This window comes from Gymnoscopelus braueri (genome assembly GCF_963280865.1).
Source record: "Gymnoscopelus braueri genome assembly, chromosome: 18".
Classification (NCBI taxonomy): domain Eukaryota; kingdom Metazoa; phylum Chordata; class Actinopteri; order Myctophiformes; family Myctophidae; genus Gymnoscopelus; species Gymnoscopelus braueri.
In genome coordinates this window covers 27,737,680-27,757,275 of record NC_137618.1, presented here as the reverse complement: position 1 = coordinate 27,757,275, position 19,596 = coordinate 27,737,680, and the positions used below count along the sequence as shown (strand labels likewise).

Here is a 19,596-nt window from a genome sequence, read left to right as displayed (position 1 = left end):
AAAATAAGCAGTGTTGACTAGTAGTTTCAACGATATTCAAATCAATTCAAACTGCACACTCCATCCAAAGGCCTACCGTTGTTGTCAGCAACGGTCAAATAGTTGTTGCATGCTATTTTTTACATTGCCTATAACCTGCAATATCCCCCTAGCCTCTAGTTTTTGGAAGGCAACTGTCTGAAGGACATGACATACAAAACCAGAGTTGTCGTCGCACTTTGCACTTTTCCATCGATATTGGGATATTTAGTGTGACTGGCGGGCATATGTTTAAGTGAACATGAAAATGTGCACTTTTTGCTTTACACTCAGCTGAGTGGGATTTTTGCTGGCTTGTGATTTAATTTTGTTGTATATTTTGTTTGAATCTCATATTACAAAAGTACTTCTTTATAAGTAGCTCGAACTATGTACTATAAGTAGTAGTAGTAGTTTACTAAAGTATTTTTCTACTGAGGGATAGCTAGCTATGCTGTTATTCAACACCTTCCAGTGTGAAATAATTGTCAGCTTGCATACTATGCATTCAAAGTAGCTTCCTTAACACTGAAAATAAGTACAAATCTTATGAACAGTAGCAAAGCACAAACAGTCTACAGAATGTTGTGTTTTTGTAAAAAACAAAAACCCACTCATTACACATAAATAAGTGTGACTGTGTGAGTATTCAGGCATTACAGCACAAAATATGCTGTTGGGAGTTTCCTCTGACCAACATGTAGACAAACACAAGCCCTTTCAGGAGGACAGAGGTAGAGACTACGTAACGTGTGAGTGAGAGAGAGGCCCCATCCCGTCCCTTCCGCATTCCTCCACTACATCGTGAGCAACTTAATTAACTAACAGGGCACACAATTTGATTCACGGGACATGTGAGTCACGAGCAAGCCACTACACCCAATCAGGCGGCACGTTGGGAGAGTTAGTTATGAGGTTGTGGAGCAAACGGAGGGCGCCCAAAACTAGTGGCGAAGGCATGGGAGGGAAACGCCAGGACAGGAGGAGGAGGAGAAGGGAGAGGAGGGGGCACTGATGATGATGATACACCTCGGCTGAACTCCGTGGAGGAAGTTCCTGGTTACTCAGCTGGCTCAGGGAGCAATGTGATTTGAAATGATAATTCAGGCACTGATAGGTTGACTTGAAAATGTGCCAGAAATTAGATGATGAAGGGAGGCAGACAGACAGTTGAAAGACTGTGGGCGGTATGATGTAATGTGAAATGGAATAGGCTGGAAGACTGAAGAATCACACAAATCACAAGCTTTATTCCTTGCATACGCACAAAACGTAATGATCCTTAGCTCCGGCATAATGATCCTTAGCTATTACTGATTATTAAGGAGTTTCACATTCAGACTACTTTGCCTGGTTGTTGAGGTGCATCATCAATCATTTATTGGAGTGACACTATTCAATATTAACCCATTAAGACCTGGAACGTATCTGTGTCACTTTACATTTCTTTGGCTATTCAAAAATAGCAGATATACAAGCTCATAGCGCGGCACAGAGTGCCGCGCTATGAGCTAGTAGATCTGCTATTTTTGAAAAATCTTTTTTTTTTTTTTAAACTGTTAGGATTTAGAAAACATTTTTAAGAATTGCCTCAGGTCTTAATGGGTTAAGTCCATGTGATGGGAGGTACATGGTCCTGATATGTCAGAAGTTCAGTCTGTTTCTGCTGGGCATTCGGGTGGCGCAGTGGTAAAGTGCCTGCCCACCACCGCGGAGGTTGTGGGTTCAAATCCACTGCGGTGTATCCGGCTTTGTCAACGTCTATACGAACACAATTGGCCTGTGTTTCGGGGGAGGAAAGCCTCCCTGTCAGCAGGGAGTGTTGGGCGGGAGGACGAAGGCTCTACGTCCTCACGGTGGGGACTCCTCACCGGCAGGTGAGTCAGTAGGACACAACAGCAGTACACAAATGTGTGTGGGGAGGAATCAATTGGCATAGCGACTAAATTGGGGAGAAAAAAGGGTAAAAAGCTAAATTCACCGGTTTGTCAGAGAACCTTGCAGTTTACAATGGGAAAGCGCAAATACAAACAACACATCCTTGCACATTCTAACCACATTGGGTGGTGTAGAGAAGTAATGTCAACTCCTTAACTAAAAAAAAAACAGAACCAAAATCATGGCACTGTGTCTTTAAGACTTGCGTCTTCCAAATGTCTCTTGAAATCTAATGAGCATCTCATGACCCGAGGATGGAGGCTGTCCAAATGGCCATCATTGTAACAGTGGAGAAATAATTCCGATGATGGCATTCTCATGACTGTCTGGCATTCAGAGCCAGACAGAGCAGAATGTAAAACAAAAAACACAAGCCACAATCTAATTCAAACGATTCTCGTTTGTTTAGACGAAATTTCTCGGAAGAGATTGCTAAAGCGTTAGCATAGACCTGACACCATCCGCATGCAAGGTTCTATTCAGTAGTCCTATGGCACTGAGAGCATGGCAGTGAAAAGGATGCTGAATACACTTGGGCCTGCTTTTTCCTTGCCGGGCTCTTTTGTGTGTTTCAAGGCTGTGTGTGTGTGTGTATCACAAACCCCCTTCTGCCTACTTTTGTCCGAGGTCATTGAGATGCAGCGTTAGGCTCGGTGGGGCACAGTGACTGACACCTGGGCTTTTGGCCACTTTCTCCACACGGAGCGGGAAGTTTTGGCGACGCAATAGCCTGCACCATAACCCTCGCCTCTCCCCCCAAAACCACACTTCCCTAGATGAAAACAGAGAGAGAGCAGGGCCCCTCCGCCACCAAAGCTCTGGAGATGGTCTCTCGCCCCTTTATTTTGCATGCAACACCCACTGCCTACTCCCACACCCTACCCTCACATAACATTCTAGCAGATAAATGCAGAAGCTGGGAAACAAGCATGGGGAGGGTGGGGAGGGTGGGGAGGGGTGTATTGGGGTTCCCTGTGTGGTGGCCTGTACAAAGTAGCCTCTTGCTAATACTTTCAATGGCTCCAGCACTCAATACAAAGCTCCATTGAGACTCGTGTGGAATATAAAAAAGGGTCTGCAGAGGGATTTGGACCGTAAAAAATTCAATGGTGATTAAGATGTGCAATGATCCAGCGACACCTGACCTTTTTTTTGTTTTGTTCGGTGAGACAAAATGAGGAAAGGGTGTTCCAACGGGGTGAATGCTCCCATCATGTTGGACACGGGCCCGAGTAACAGCCGTGGAAAAAGACACTGGTCTTCTGCTATTCAATTTATCATTCCTCTTCCATGAAACCAACTCTCACTGAAGGCCTTCTTTGAATACCATTCCTCCTTACGTTCTCTCTACACCCCATTCATCCCAAGCACAAATTCCAAAATAGCTACTCCGCAGGAATGAAAAGCATAACTCATGCCCAGGTCCAGTGCCCCAGAGAAGCACGGTTAATCATTATGGGTTCAACTCCCACTGTTCTCTTGGCCCCTTCCTGTGGTCCCCTGCGGTTCTGGCCTCTTCTACAACCTTCTCTCTGAAAATAACCAACGCCTGCCTCCGTCATCCTCCATTCAATGATGCACAATCACATTCCCAGACAGAGACTGCGGCTGCAGCGGGACCTGCAGAGAGCAGAGGCAGCACCGATGATGAAACCCCTGAGATCCTTCTGGGGGGACAATGAGTGAAACTTGGCCAGCCTCCCCGTAGATGTGTTCGCTGTTGATTGATTCCAGCCGAGACGCGCCGCAGCGAGAATATTCCCTTAGGAATGAGCAGCATTCTGCCAAGATGGCTGTGTGGTGGGGACAAGTGGCCATTCCTTCTTTCAGATAGGAAAGAGAGGATTCATCTGCCCTAAGTAGTGCATCGAATGTCTGCACGCGGTAAAGATAACTAAAAAGGCAGTTTGAACCGAGAAAATAAACACCAGCGACAATTTTAAGGTTGTTCCTACAGCTGAGAAGAGAATGCAAGCCACATATATTGTGGCCTGCAGTGAACTGTCTGGCCAAGACAACTTAATACACTCCGTTAGTCAGTCAGGGTGATTTTCATTAAGCTGCGGTTACGGATCTACACAGGCCAATGCTGCCTCTTTGGAAATGGTGGAGGAGGACAATATACACCTCATCCCCACTCCTCTCTCAGCCACCGCAGTTTGATCTCATGAGACAGGGGCTGTACTTCAACGAAGATTTAAAGGTCACACAGCGTTCGCTGCAGGCTGCCAAGTTGCAACTAGATTCCTTTAGTCGCTGGATGCTTGGATGGATATGCCGCTCCCAGCTGAGGACAGGCCATTAAGGCGTACTGCAGGTATACACCTCATAGTGAATATGTCCACAGCCTACAATTCCATCCTCACAATACCCTCGGGGGGCATTATTCATTTACGCTGTCACCATGAGGCCATCCTCATCTGCTGCATTCAAAAGGCAGAGATGAACTGTGAGGCACAGATATGCCCTGCTTCATAATTCATATCCTTTTAGAGCGGATCTGTGGTGATCTACAATATACTTTTATAAGCCTTTAGATACGGTAAGTAACATCAAAATGGCAAGAATTGCTCTCTCATAAAAGGTGAGGCTAGATGCAACCATGTTCAAAATATGATCAAAACATCAAGATGGCGGAAGATGGGAGAGAATAGAGAATAGTACAGAACAGTGTGAAAATGGGTCAGAGGGAGACTCACAGTATCTCCTATCTTCAGGTCGGAACACTTTCGGAGGCCCGGCAGTGGCTGTCCGTCCTGGCAGGTGGCCGTGAAGGACAGACTGATGTCCTCTGGGTGGTCCCACACGGTCAGCTCCACTTTGGAACGGATGTTCTGAGGGGAAAGGAGAGAGGAAAGGATATGAGAGAAGAGAAAGACACAGGCAATGTTTGATGGCAGCACAGTGGAGGGTTAGCATAGCAGAAACCGTTTGCATTGTTTGAACCACTTAAGCCTGTACTTCATTGATCGGGGTCCCTCAGGGGTCTATTCTTGGTCCCCTACTTTTTCCCCTCAACACCAAATATCTTCACCAAAGACGATATACCGCACATGCTCATAACGCCTTGTGAACTTGTAGCTCGCCTTTTCGCTAAATGTTCGCCTATTATGACATGCCTATAATACGGACGAGAAGGTTCATGTGGTTATTAAGACTTGGCCAGTAGTTTGTGTTGTAACCATTGAATCACTCTAAACAGTATATCAAATCCTGTTTGTGCATCAGTCTTGGCAAAAGGGGTTTATTAGCGGTTGCAACCCTTTGCACGTAAAATGTTTCAAATGCCCTGAAACTGTGGAGCACAGTGATATGCTACCACACAACAATTTATAATGAAACCACCACCATCTGCCTGGTCATGATGGTTACTCAATCTGTTTGCAGGCAGCGTGGAAAAGAGCGAAACACAGGGAATGTGAGAGAATAATTTGCCTTGGTTAGGCAGATTTATACAACTTAGTCTGCCTTTTCTAGTCTTAAGCCAAAGCCACAAAGGCCAAGCATGGATCGAAACCGTACGTGCATGTGTATGAGATGCTACAGCTGTGCAGTGTGCCAGCTTGATTTGCATCTGTGAAGCATATGCAGACCTAACCGTGTGTTCATTCATGAGCACTTCGCCTAACAAATACGTGATTGCGACAGGCCTAAATCAAAACCATACCTGATGTCACAGATACACATGTTTGCTTGTGCAGGTTCACTCTTAGCCTGGTAAACCCTCCCTCCAGAAATCTCATTTGTATTTTATTTCAGGAAATGAGAATTCCGGAGGGAGGGGCTTTACCAGGCTAGTTCACTCTCTCTTCTCTGACCATCACTTAAATGTAATCAAAGCAAATGAACAGTATTATTCTGCTCTACTCACAATTTATCAAGAAAAAAAACTAAAAAAGGTTATGCAACACAACCTCACAACACTTGGCAAAGTCAGTGTAGCTAACAAATCTCAGTGTGGTGAATCTAATGTTGCACAGGGAATGTTAATGAGGTCCTGAATCACAACACTTCATTCTAACTCAGTCCCACACATTGAATATTGCAAGTCTTTGTTTGATATATGTTTCAGTTACTGAGTTAACAGAGTGTCCTTATTCTTCATGGGCAAAAACAAGTTGCCGTTCTTACTAGCCAAGCCAAGGGAATTTTTTAACACGCAAAGTCCCACACAGTTAGGAAAACATTTAGGGAAAGGCTTACGAAATGTAGAAATATTTTGGCATCAAAATACTAAAGGAAATTCTTTCCTTCTTCACTCAAAAAACTTCCAGAAAATGCAATTATATAAATGTCAGCCTCAGTATCCTACTATATAATTGGAGTAACCTCTGTCTGTCTGTCTTGGTGTCTTGGGTCGACCGGGTATGGGCTAGTAGAAGTAACTAGAACAGACAAATGAGCGATCATGATTCCGAGTCCATTGAAAAAATTACAGCTTTCTTTTGGAGACTCAACTGGGCCCAATGTTAAAAGGCAAGTACTGATTATATTTGTTTATATTATTCATTTTATTATTTACATTTCTCTACATTTCTCTATTCTACTGTTGTCCAAATGGACCTTAGAGTAGCACGGTTTTAAATCCTCTCTTCCCATGAATCCGTTTCTACTGAGGAAGAATAATAATAAATAAATAAAAAATCTAAAAATGTATTTCCCAATTGTTCTTGCGTAAATCAATAAAGCTGTCAAAATAAATATTTGGCAAACTTATTACAAATAAACATGTCTTTTGGATTAGATTATAATCACATAATACAGAGGAGGAATGTTAGCACCCCCAAAACAGAAGAACCAGACCTCTTCAAGTGACCCTGCTGGAATACATTTCCTGTTAGACTGAGCAGCAGGCGACTGAATTGAGACGATAAAACCAGTCCATGTCATGGTAATAAAATGTCATTAGCAGCACAGTGTGATTTCTCCTGGTAGGTAATGTGAGACTACCTCATACTTAAAAGGATGCTTATAATAGCCATTTCATTACCTGGGTCTTACATTTATTTACATAGTGTTTGTATTATACACAGTGTTAATTCGTCCCTTTGTACATCTGAGTATACAAATGGAACCAAATGGACTCGTTTCCTGGGATTCGAACCCGTCTACTGTTCAGCCAAGAGGCGGTCCCTGCTATGAGACATGGGGAGATAACGTACAGTTCGGGCAGTATTACTTGTCAACCAGCAATAACTGACACCAGGGTCTACAGTTTTCAATGGAAGAGTAGGAAACCCAACTCCAACCATTGCAGATGTGCTAGATATATTGTATTAATATCCTCTACCATAGAGATTGGTTAAAATATTAAAATGAGTTCCAGAATGCAGCTTCAACATTGCTCAGTCCCGCTTCCAGAGCAGTCTTCCTGCTTTCTAGACTGGGCAAAAGCCTGGCCTCCATGACCACCTCACTACTTTGCAGACAAATGACACAGTAGTTTTCCACTGTCACTGTTATGCCGTGGCCCCAAAGAAAAACATCTTATTACAACACACAGGCACTGACACATCCCAACCTTTTTCCTAGGAAAAGTGTTTAAATCTGCTTTCCCCTCCTGGTTTTGGCTTTCTTTCTCTGTACTTCTCTCTTGCATTTCACCCTTCACTATTTAACACACACACACACACACACACACACACACACACACACACACACACACACACACACACACACACACACACACACACACACACACACACACACACACACACACACACACACACACACACACACACACACACACACACACACACACACACACACACACACACACACACACACCTGAAGTGACAAAGACATTTGTTTGTATTGTTTTTGTTAACTTACATTGTAGGCATTGATGATGAGTTGAATTATATTCTTAGAATCCGGGTCCAAAATCTCTACAGTAGTGCCAGGTATCAGCGCAGTGTAATTCTACATTTAAACAAAATATGATTAGTAGGTTTGGAAATATATGGTAGGGTTGATCAATAACAACAATATTTACCGTAATAATAACAATGGATGGATGCAAATAAAGTAAAAAACAAACAAAAAGAAAATACCTTGTATATGACATATAGGCGCTTGGTAACTGCGAATATGAGATAAATGTTATTTTCTGCCAGTTTCTCCCCCAGGAGAGCCAGAGAGGGATAATCCTATACACAAAAGAGAAAGAGAGAGAGAGACAGACAGACAGACAGACAGACAGACAGACAGACAGCATGAGACATGCACTTCCTCACACAATAAAGATCATAACCTCCTGTCAGGAAATTAGTAGGAAGGAAGTCATTGCTCTTCTGATTTCGATGCCGAGTTTATATTAGACTCTACAGCCATGTCCTCTTTTTTTTTAGGGGTAAACAAAAAAAGTTAGTTTTATATATTCTTTCAAACAAGTAAGGAGGATGATTTAATTGCCGTCCAAAACCAGTAATAAACAATCTTTACATTTCTGCAAATGTAAAAAAAAAAAAAGAGAAAGATATATCTAACTTTAGGGTCCAAGATTGCATGTGTTTTGGTTTTTATCAATACATGTGTCCACACAACAGTGGGATTTTCATTAGAAACAGACCATGTCCAGTTCATTCTATGCATTATGGAAGTACAGCTCAATCAGCTGCTCCAGAGGACCTGCTCAGAAGCCAACATTAAGTGGTGTTCACTGTAACTCTTAAGAGTTAAATGTACTGTTAGCTTCCACTATAACTAACTAACAGTCCCTCCTTCAGCAAATCACTGACTGCACCTAGCTATTGCTGTAAATAGGAAGTCAAGCAGAATTTGACTGTATAGCTAGCTATGTAATGTTTAAATTACCTCAGTTCATTTCATTTGAAGTCAGTCAAATAAGCCTTTTCTGAAAACGAAATTAACCTACCTAATTAAATTGGCCATGAATAAAGTTCCCAAATTAGTTATTTGGGCTTGGCTCAGAGTCAAGTAGAGCCTCATAAACTCAGGATACTTCCTTGAAATCCTACTCCTGGCTGTCGGTTAAAGGGGAGTGACAAGGTCAAGACAAGTCATCACACAGAGCAAAACCTGCCTAATTCTAAAGTCCACTCATATGCGATTCATCCTCATTGAACAATGACAACCGGGATGGCATAACTGCTCCTGGTATAAAAATGTGCTTTGAAAAGAGCCACGGTTTCAGGTTTCAGGGTGTGTTGCAGGGTGTATTTGCTGCAAGAAAACCTGCTGTAATTACTGTTAAGGTTAAGTGAGTGGATAGCATAAAATTCACATTCAAGTTTACGTAAATTTACGATGTCATATATGACATCACTTTTGTGTCATTGTTTCTGCTTTTTATCTGTGCCAAACAGCAGTTTAAAAAAAGACAAGCTCAATCTCCAGCCTTACCATCTTAGTCGAAGCACTGTACTCATTCTTGTCATCGAGGTGGCAATATCCGTCATGGGGCTGGACCAGGCCACCAAGCTTGCCATCCAAAGCAAGGTGAGGCACATCGTCTGTGGCGAACACCAGCAGGTGGAAGGCCTCTTTCCTCCAACCTATTCTGTCCTGTTCAGGCAGAGGACAGAGGACATTATACGCCATGACTCAGTCACTTTATTTTGGAGTTGCTTTAGCATGCAGGAACACATAACCACATAAGATACAGATGAAATATCATGTGGAAAGTCAGTTCATAAAAATACCACACATCCAAGGCTGAAGCTAAAAAAGCAGCTGGAATTGGAGAGACTCAAACATAGTTTTCAACGCAAATTAAAACAAAACGTATCACCAAAACCAAATTAATGTATGCTTTAGGTTTAACCACTTAAACCCTATGCTTGGTTGACCGGACTCCCCCAGGGCTCTATACTCAGCACCTGATGTTTTTGTCTACACTAAACATCTTCAACGAGTGTTCTCCCCTGAATAGGAATGCTAGGGTTCAAGTGATTCATAAAATGAAAAACACATTACACTGAATAATAACTTCACTACATATTCCAGATATACCCCATAACTTTGCACCATCTTGAGGAGTGAGGACCACCCAAACAACAGCAGCCAGAGTTTTCTCCACCAGGCCCAGTTCCTGGCCATAATCAATGTGAAACAGTGGGGGACAATAGGCAGTGACAGAGCGTTAGATAGAGAGTGCTGACTAATGGCATGGCGCTAAACAAACCTAACCTTTCAGCCAGCAGCAGAGGCATAAAGGCAGACATTTGTCATGGGATCGGACATTGTGTGCCAGCTACAGTGTACAATAGAAATGTGGGCTTTCCCGTTACACAGAAGCCTCTTTGATGAAGAACTATAGTCATGATTGTATTACTCAGCCTGGGCAGTTCATTTTTGGCGTGTGTTGCGCGAGAAGCTTTTAGTTTGATATCTAGACTAGGCCTGTCACTGAACCATGACCATTTCCTGTTGTTGAAGATCTTTGCAGGGACATTTGTTTTTTCCCTAAGGAAACAAATACCACTGATAGTTGTGCATTCCTGCTCAATTCTTTGACTGCAATTTTTTTCTGTTATCAAAGCATACGTGACTATTTATTGTGGAAACCCATTTCTGCCACTGAGTAAAAATAAAAATGGCTGAATTGAGAACTTTTTTCTTGCAATTACAAATTTCAAAATAAAAATAAATCTTACAATTCTGACAAGGTTTTTACTCATATCTGCGAGAAAAAAAAATCTTAACTGTCACAATTGCAAGAAAAAAATCGAATCCTGAGATATTGAGTTTGAATTGCAAAAACAAAAAAGAACTCTGACTGTTACAAATTATGTCGACCATTTTCCTGAACTCAACAATTGAAATAAGAATAGCCAACTTCAATTAAGCCTTTGGATTGCCCCCAGCCCAGCCTCCTAACCAGCCAATGTTTGAAATGTGTCAGTGGCAGTAAATTACAAGGCACAACCTACTTGGAGGGAGTCTTTCTCTTCCTGTAGAAAACAATTAAACTTGGAGCGGAAAACAAGGATATGACTGGGCCTGCCAATGATGACTCGTCCTCATGTTTAACCAGCTGCACCAGACTCCACTTCCTATCTACCCCCCCCCCCCTCGCCCCCCCGCAAGTTCTTTTAATTAACAGAGCAAATAGGACAGCAGTTCACAATGGGTGCATCTCAGTAGTCTAACAGCAGCTTCCTCACCGCCTAACCTACAAAGTAACATCCTCAGCATTAATTTCACTCAGAGTTACAAATGGATAAATTAACACTTAAGACTTTTGTGTGCACACATACTGTATGGTTGGGCTATTGTACTATAATCAAGAGACATTTCATTTAAACCGTGTGAGGTACCCCATACATACTTAAGCCAGGATGTTCTGTCACTTTTCGGAAATACAACCTGCCTGACTGACAGCTAACCTTACAAACGGCAGCCTGCAGGATGGCGTCGAATCCGCCCTCGGGTGCATCTCGGTTGCGAGATACCATCTGCTTCTGCACCTCCTTGTTGAAGCTGTCCACCTCATCAGTCAGCGAGAGGATGTGGCGGAAACCGAAGGAAGGGACACAGTTGGGGAAAAGCTTGTATCTGTGTTGAAAAACAGAAATGATCCTTTACTTACAAAAGAAATGTCATTCCTTTCATCTAGACTATAGCCTGTGTTTTCCTGTAATGTTCTTTGTGCAAATTCTGATTTCATTCTACAAAGAAAATCGCACACTGTTGTCTTTTGCTCTGACGATAGTGTGTGGTTGTTCAGTCAAGGACATTATTCAGATGCCTAAAGGTCCTTGACAACGTTGCGCTATTAAACCTCTTCTTTATTGAGCAAGTGATGCCAGAGTGCAGGTGTTTTTGATACTTTTATCTGTAAGTGAATCTACTCCAACAACACACCTGTCACAGATTTTAAGTAGGTGCAAGAGACTTTTGATTACCTATGTTCATTTAATGAAAACAATATGCATTGATAATAGATTCAACGTGATGCAAGCTTGTAGATCTGCCATGTTTGCCAAATGTTTCCCTATTTTCACCTAGACGCTAGATTTCATGTGGTTATTATTATTGATTCCAGGGTATCAATCAATGATTGCCATTTTATTTCCATCTTCTAGTCAACTTCATAGCCAAAATTTTGGCCATTCCATTTGGCTGTTTGTGTGGGGTGGAGGAGAGATGTGAAGTCCACATGTCATCTGTGCCTTTAATACTTCCCTGCAGTGTTGCAATGTCTGTGTGACATGCGCATACACAAACACACAATCCAATAACCTAGTTAGGAAGTGATGCGCGAGGTTGGCCAGCACGTTAGTGTGTAGAGTAATCTCACCTCCAGGGCAAATGTGGTATGCGGTGCTTTTCAGCCACTAATATTCTGCCTTTCAGCCTGCTCTCATCAACGAAGCTTAGCATCAACAACGCGCACACATGGCGTGGGTGGACAGTAGACACTTTTGAGAGCTGCTTCTTCACTGTATCATACCGAATAACTGCAATAAGGAATCATGCAGTCCCACAGCTGTAAAATCTCTCACTATGCATCTTTCACGAATGGTTAAAAATAGAACTTGGAATAAATTATTCATTTTCATACTCCAGCTGTCAAGAGAACATTTTGTGAACAGCCTGCCAAGCAGTCTCACGTCAAGCTGATGCTTATTAACAGTATGTCCAACACAGTTACATGAACACAGGCCTTCACTCAGAATTTAGAACAAATAACAAAACAACTCAAGTGACTGGGCCCTTCCCAAGCATGCTGCTAAAGTCCTGCTGTCCTTCCTCACCCATTGCATGGATTCTGTTGGTACTTCGGTGCTGTGTAGGAGAAGGGGGACATGTTCTTATCCACAAAGGAGCCAAAACCCAGCCTGAAGTTGCTGGTGAGTTTGCCCATTTCCTGAGCAAGCTTTGTGCCCAGGTTGCGGATGGTGTCCAGGTCGTCTTTCATGGAGAGGGAGAGGTCCATCAAGTAGTAGAGATCCACTGGATAGTCCTCCACCTGCCGTACTTGCACCTCAAACTCTGTCGGGTCCCCTAGATAGGTGGATGGAAGGCGATGGTGTAAATTATTTCCATCACATTAATGGAATTAAGTTCCATTAAGTTTATTGTCAAATGATGACGTTTAGAGGTAAGGAATTGGTGAAATTATTTTCCAATACAAGCTCCCATGGTTTTGCAGATACGAAACATAGTCATACGAATGGAGAAGGAAAACGGTTAGACGATAGGACAAGAATATCAACATACAAAATGCATTTTCAAAATAAAAAAAAACGATGCCGAATATCAGTCTATTGTGCAAGTAAGAGACAACACTTAGCAGGAGATATATAGAGCAGCAGATATAGAACATCAGTTTCTTGTGCAAGTAGAGACATCACTTAACAGTTATCAAACCTTTAAGTGTATACATAAGTGATAGTGCCATTGCAGCAGCAATGGCACCATCACAGACATCCCTTTCAAATTGTGAATAAGGCCATTCTAGATATTACAGAGTAGGCAGTTACAGATCCTACATAATGGCTAACCATGGGACTAGGCAACCCTGAGGATGGGCATTCAATGAGTTCACACAGTACTGTTACTTGATACCTGGCCGCAGGCTGAGGGAGATCTTCTGAGGCATGATCTGGATGACATCGTACTGGGTCGGCCCGGACCCTTTAGAGCTGAGGGGTGTATTCTTTAGTATGGAACTGGTGCTGCTAGGATACTCAATGAAACGTGCCTCGCAGCCTCTTTTCTGAAGGTTCTGACTGAGGTCACATCGTGAAGTCAGTGTCCGCACCCTCCCAAAATCCTGTAGGACAAAAAAAAAACACAAATCTGTCAACACAACAGTACTAGTGATCATTATCATCGTCATAGAGTGGCTGAGAATGGCAGAAGGGCCAAGTTGATGTTGGTAATTTGTTGCACTGTCGCATGTTGGCTACATTCATCTTTCATTTGGGACTGTAAAGCTATTTGAGGTTTGGCAGGACATTGTTATGGACACGGCACGCAGTGACCTCACGTGTCATTTTTGTTGTTGGAGCTAAGTGTCATTCTCCATCATGATGATACATTGGCTGCTGGTGGCTATAACGACACCATAGTGCACAATTGTAAACATTTACACTTCCTACCTCTTTTGCGCACCAGGCGCAACTGGGGTGAATGAGAAGGCATTCTTCACAAGATGTCGCGCTGCCACTCATACACACGTTTAGACCTGAGCAAAAGAAGACACATCATAGTACAAACTAAAGCCACACACAAGGCAACAAGAATTATGGAATTATGTGAGATAAACATATTGATCCTGCAGACATTCTACTCCACGGAGACAATCATGTGGTGCCAATACTTTATTTTTGCTTCTTTCTAATCAACTCTGTCCATGTGGTTGCAAAGTGGGGTCCAGGGACTCTCGGGGGTCGTTGAGGGGTTTCTAAATTGACCCTTACAAAGTCTGTAACTGACAGTGTACAAATGGAACCAAAATTGTGTACACTGTCAGAGTTAAAGGTGTCCTTGAAATGTTCAAGTTTGAGAAACACTGATATATACAGCATAACTCTATAAGCTGGACCAATGTTATGACCATGTTGACCATTGTCGTCACTAGACAACAATGACAGAGTTTCACTGCTTAAAGTCGCCTTAAAATGATTCTACAATATCTTACTTAGCAAAACTGTCTAGCTCTGGCGAGGTTAACTCGCTAACGCTGCTATGGACCAGAGCTAATGGCAAAACACAGTGGCGTAAAGTAACTGAGTATGTTTATCAGTACTGTAATTTGAGGTATTTTTTACCTTCTTCAGTATTTAATTTTTTTTATACTTTTACTTCTACTCCACTACATCTCAGAGGAAATTATTGTATTTTTACTCCACTACAATTATATGAACGCTTTAGTTACTACTAGTTACTTTGTAGATTGTGATTCTTACAAAACACACTAACCACTTCAGCTGTACATTTTGGCCATTTGTAAATAGCCGATCTACAAGCACACAATGCCTTGGATGTGAGCTTAGATCGACTATTTTCAAACTTTTTTTTTTTTTTGTTTACATTTTTAACTTGTGAAATGGGACATTCTGCACAGTGAGTACTTTTACTTTTGGGTACTTTAAGTACATTTTGATGCCAATACTTTTGTACTTTTACCGCAGTAAATTCTGAATACCAGACTTGTACTGAGTATTTCTGCATCGCAGTATTGATACTTTTACTTAAAGTAAAAAATGTGAGTACTTTTTCCACCACTGGCAAACATAGGCACATGGGTTTAATAATAATCGTACCTTGACCACTGTGTATAAATAACTCCAGAAGCATGCAGCACAGAGTGCTCCTCCACATCAGCATCCCCCAGGTCCACATGTTGACACTAGGCGAGTTAGTTCTTAATGTTTGTCTCAGTTAATTTCAGTAGCTCTTTCTTCAGTCGGATCCCTCATTGGGTTCGGATCATTTGTTCGGTTGCCAGAGATACAACACGAAAGTTGAACTGCACTCTGAACTTTTCAACTCTACAAAAGTGCTCGTTCTTTTCTCAAGATGAAGGCATAGCCATGCAAGCAAGCATTAATATCCATTCTTCTACAGTATTCCGCAAGTGAATTTGACACGATCCATTATAAACTGCCTCCTTGAAACGAAGTCAACTGATTTGAAGTCGCTGGGCGCCTGTCTGCTGTCTTCCACGTCCATGGGTCACCCATTACATAGTTGGTTCGAACTCACGTAATTTCTCCACCGGACAAAACGTTTGATCACAGTCTGATACGCTGAAACCCCCTCTTAATGACAAGTTGAATAATAATAAAATCCACTGTAAACCCTGGCGTCCTGCTTTCACCCACAAAGTTTAGTGTTGTTCGTTCGTTCTCTCCGGTTCGTATCCCAGTTGGAAGGCTCCGCCCATTCCTGGCTGGGGGGGCAAAGGATCACCATTAACCCTTTCATTACTCCAGTAGTGCTCTTGCCTCTTGACATTCATTAATCTCCCATTACACTTAACAAATAATTATAATATACTTCCATCTTAGTCTCTTCAATACTGCAAAAAAATATAATCTTAGGGCAAATTATTAATCAAGGCTAATTAGGATCAGCAAATCAATTGGTCGTCTTTAAGACTTTCAATGTTGCACTAAAATATATTGCTATCAAATCAAAAAATCTATGCAATTTACAGTAATTTTGACAAGGCAGTCATATCAACTGTGCTGAGATCTAGCATCATCTTCAGTTTAATGGGACCCATCACCACCTAGTGGAAATGTGAAAAACATAAACCTCCTTCAGCACATACTGCTGAATCATCCATGTAAGCTCCCTGCAGTGTCTGTTCTACTTATAGCAACTATCCCAGAGTTGACAATCCAATTAGGACTTGCTGACCCGTAACACATTTGTGCTGGTTCATACACACAGGACATCGACAAGCAACTGCTGCTGAAACCACATTCAACTTCAAAAGTAAATTTATTTTCCACAAGGAAATAAAACATGGCGTTTCTTGAAAACCATTTATAATTTACTGTCAACAACACAGATTTCTGTCTCTTTGGTAGGTTTTTTAAATGTTTTTTTTTTAACAAAAACAAATTAAATCTGTCATGCGATTTTACGCAACAAGTCTAAAAAAATGAAAATAATGCATCATTCCGATGCACGCAAATATTTATGCATGTATACAGTAGAAACTGGACTAAATTAAGTCCCAACAAATGTTCATGTATACACAATTATCATTGTGTATGAATGTGATGCATGCATACAAATAAAATCTTCAAACAATTAAGTATGCATGTATGTATGCAGTAGAAACCTAACTCAAGTCCCAACAACTTGAAAAAGAAAAAGCCACTGCAACCTCCAGCCGCCAACAACTTGGATGCTATCTGCATCCAAGTTGCAATACCCTCCATCGACAGCATTAAACAGAAAAGTCATCCAATTATATTAAATGATAATAACTCAACCAATATTGCAGCTATATGGAAAGCTTGGGTTATCCTCTTTGTCAAGTCTTTGTTTGAAAAAAAAATCCACCATTGTCATATTATGAGCAACTTTCTGTCAATAAAGTTTATTGACAGAAAGTTGCTCATAACATGACAACGGTGGATTTAATTGAATAAACGCAGTCAGGAATTCTTTTCAATGTTTTCGAGTTTGGAAGTTGTTGTAAATCACTCAACGTCCTGCATACACCACCAGTTGAAAATTACACATACCATATGCAGGCCATGGAGTGATTTAAAATGAGTGCTTCCAAACTCAAACACAGAAAAAAAAGAATCATGACTGCACAAGTTTATTGACAGAAAGTTGCTCATAACATGACAATGGTGGATTATTTTCTTCTTTTTTCAAACAAAGTGGATAACCCAAGCTGTCCGCACAGCAGCTGCAATATTGGCGAGTTTATCGTCGTTTATTACAATCAGGAGGGTTTTGCAACTTAGATGCAGATAGCATCCAGGTTGCCTACGGCTTTGCCACCTCATGGTGTCGTGGTGTGTGTCATCAATAATTCGGAAGCCATGTTCTCAATTTCCCTGAGAGGCAAGCCACTGAGGACACCCCGATGTTTGACCCGTAGCTCCTTCAAAGCACCCACTATCGCCTGGTACCCAACTCCTGGATGGCGCTCTTTCAGACGTGCCATCAAGGTATCAAAACTGCCCATGGTGCCATAGTGTTGGGGCACAAATGTGCCTCTGGCTGTGGGCAAGACGCACACCACCTTCTGCTTCTCTGGGCTGGAAAGCAGCAACTGTCGGGGCATCATCTGCAGATCAGAGAGCAGATGAACAAAACATTTTAGACTTATTAAGAGACTTCAACCCTATACTGACATTGAAGCCCAATACTACGCATCTTACAAAGTGTACACATTAAACGATGAAGTATAATTCAGGTTCTTAGGTTTCTGTTGAGGTCAGCTGAACTCATTTCATCATAACGTAGGCACTGGATTCGATTAGCAATGCCTGGAGGGTGCAAGCTGATGACGTATAAAGAAGGGGACGGTTGTTGTGCTCTGTACAGAGTGGGTGTGAAACGCAATAAACAAACACGTTGTTCCAGCACTCCAAAGTGTATAAAGTCCTTGTATTATTCATGTATAGATATGTAGATCCGTTCTTTTTAACTACGGACAAAAATGTAGATCTGTTCTTTTTAACTACAGAGAATAAATTAGGCTTAAAGTAATAGGACACTTGGTAGAGGTTTGGGTTATGTAGTTACCTCGTCATGATGCAACAACTCCATTTGGCGAGATGCATCCCTCTATTGCGCAGTTGATTAGAAAATAATCCAAAAATAGCTGCTGCTTTGACTTCCATTGTACAATGAAACAGCTCTCAAAGTCACTCTTTAAGCATACAACTTATCGTTTTTACCATTTGAAAATCTGTATTTGTGGATCCAGTCCAGACCTTCTTCCATCCTTCTGCCACAGAAAATGGCTAAATCAACATCAAGTTAATAAAAACAAACGCCGAAATGGGTTGTGTGACATATTATCAGAATCAGCTTTGTTTGCATTCGTTCATGTGCTAAAAGAGTGACTTTGACAGTCATTTTACCATGCCATGGAAGACAATGAGAAGCTATATTTGAATGATTAATTTCTAATCAACTGTGCAACAGAGCAATATATCTCGCCAATTAACTAGTCCTAGCTACATAATGACAAGGTAACTACACAACCCAAACCTCTACTATAGTGTCCTCACTTCAAGTACACGTGGCCCACCCATCTGACAACTCAAGTGGGCACTGATTCAGAAAGGTTGGGAACCACTTAAGAAGAGGATCTTCTCACCACTTTAATTGCAGCGTTACTGGAATCAGTCTTTGACGTTTTAGGTTTCAGGGGAACCTCTGAGGGCCCAGGCCTGCTGCTGCTGAATGAGGAGCCCTGCTGTAGGGTTCCAGTCCTGGGTCGGTTGATTTGCTCTACATGTAAAGCATGGCCCTGTATTTTGCAGCCGTTCATCTCCGTCACTGCAGCCTCCACACACTCCGATCCAGGTACAGTCACTATAGCAACTCTGAAGAACAAGTAAGACCAGTAATTATACCCACTGACGATGAGAATGAGAATAGAACTGACACTTCAATAACTCATTGCAAAAAAGTCATGACTATAAATAAATTAAAAACAACCACCAAAAGAATTGGCAGTGTTAGCACTCCAAAACATTAAAATGCAAGACTTTGACACAGATGCACATCGTTAGTCATTTATTTTCAGTGAGAGATGAGCGGGCAGGTAGGGAGGTGCGGGCAATCTGATAGGTGGAGCGACAAGCGGGCACGTGGCCATGAAATTGTCCGTGATCCATGCATGTTTCACACGCAGCTGGATTGTGGTCAACCCTTTTCTGTGAGATGCGCAGGACAATGATTTGACACAGCTGAGGCAGGTGTAGATCTCCTGGCGTTTACTTGCGGAGCGATTGTCTGTCTATTCATTCACATGAGAAGCGCAGTGCGACCCCGCTGATCCAAGTGAGAACACAGTCGTTGTGTTGCTCCCTGTCTGAAAAGCCCTTTATCGTGATAATATTTGTTGGCATCAAATAAAAATCAGATAATAAAGAAACAAACTTGTGTAGCACAAACAGGAGGCTTACCCGAGTTGGCTACTCAGAGTGGAGATGCTGACTACAACAGGATGATATT

The 19,596-nt window shown here is 42.0% G+C and overlaps 1 protein-coding gene across 1 annotated transcript in view; it reads right to left on the bottom strand.

Annotated features, from left to right (window-relative positions):
• The window catches only part of itgb5 (integrin, beta 5), a 59,531-nt gene extending 43,740 nt beyond the window's left edge, over positions 1-15,791 (bottom strand). The window contains exons 1-9 of the mRNA XM_080412874.1: positions 15,195-15,791; positions 14,028-14,113; positions 13,492-13,699; positions 12,678-12,927; positions 11,307-11,475; positions 9,322-9,483; positions 8,010-8,105; positions 7,789-7,878; positions 4,656-4,790 (exon numbers count right to left, since the gene is read on the bottom strand). Coding sequence (XP_080269000.1) covers positions 4,656-4,790; positions 7,789-7,878; positions 8,010-8,105; positions 9,322-9,483; positions 11,307-11,475; positions 12,678-12,927; positions 13,492-13,699; positions 14,028-14,113; positions 15,195-15,273 — 1,275 coding nt within the window. The 5' untranslated portion in view covers positions 15,274-15,791. The remainder of the gene's footprint in view (positions 1-4,655; positions 4,791-7,788; positions 7,879-8,009; positions 8,106-9,321; positions 9,484-11,306; positions 11,476-12,677; positions 12,928-13,491; positions 13,700-14,027; positions 14,114-15,194) is intronic.
• Positions 15,792-19,596: the final 3,805 nt, after the last annotated feature.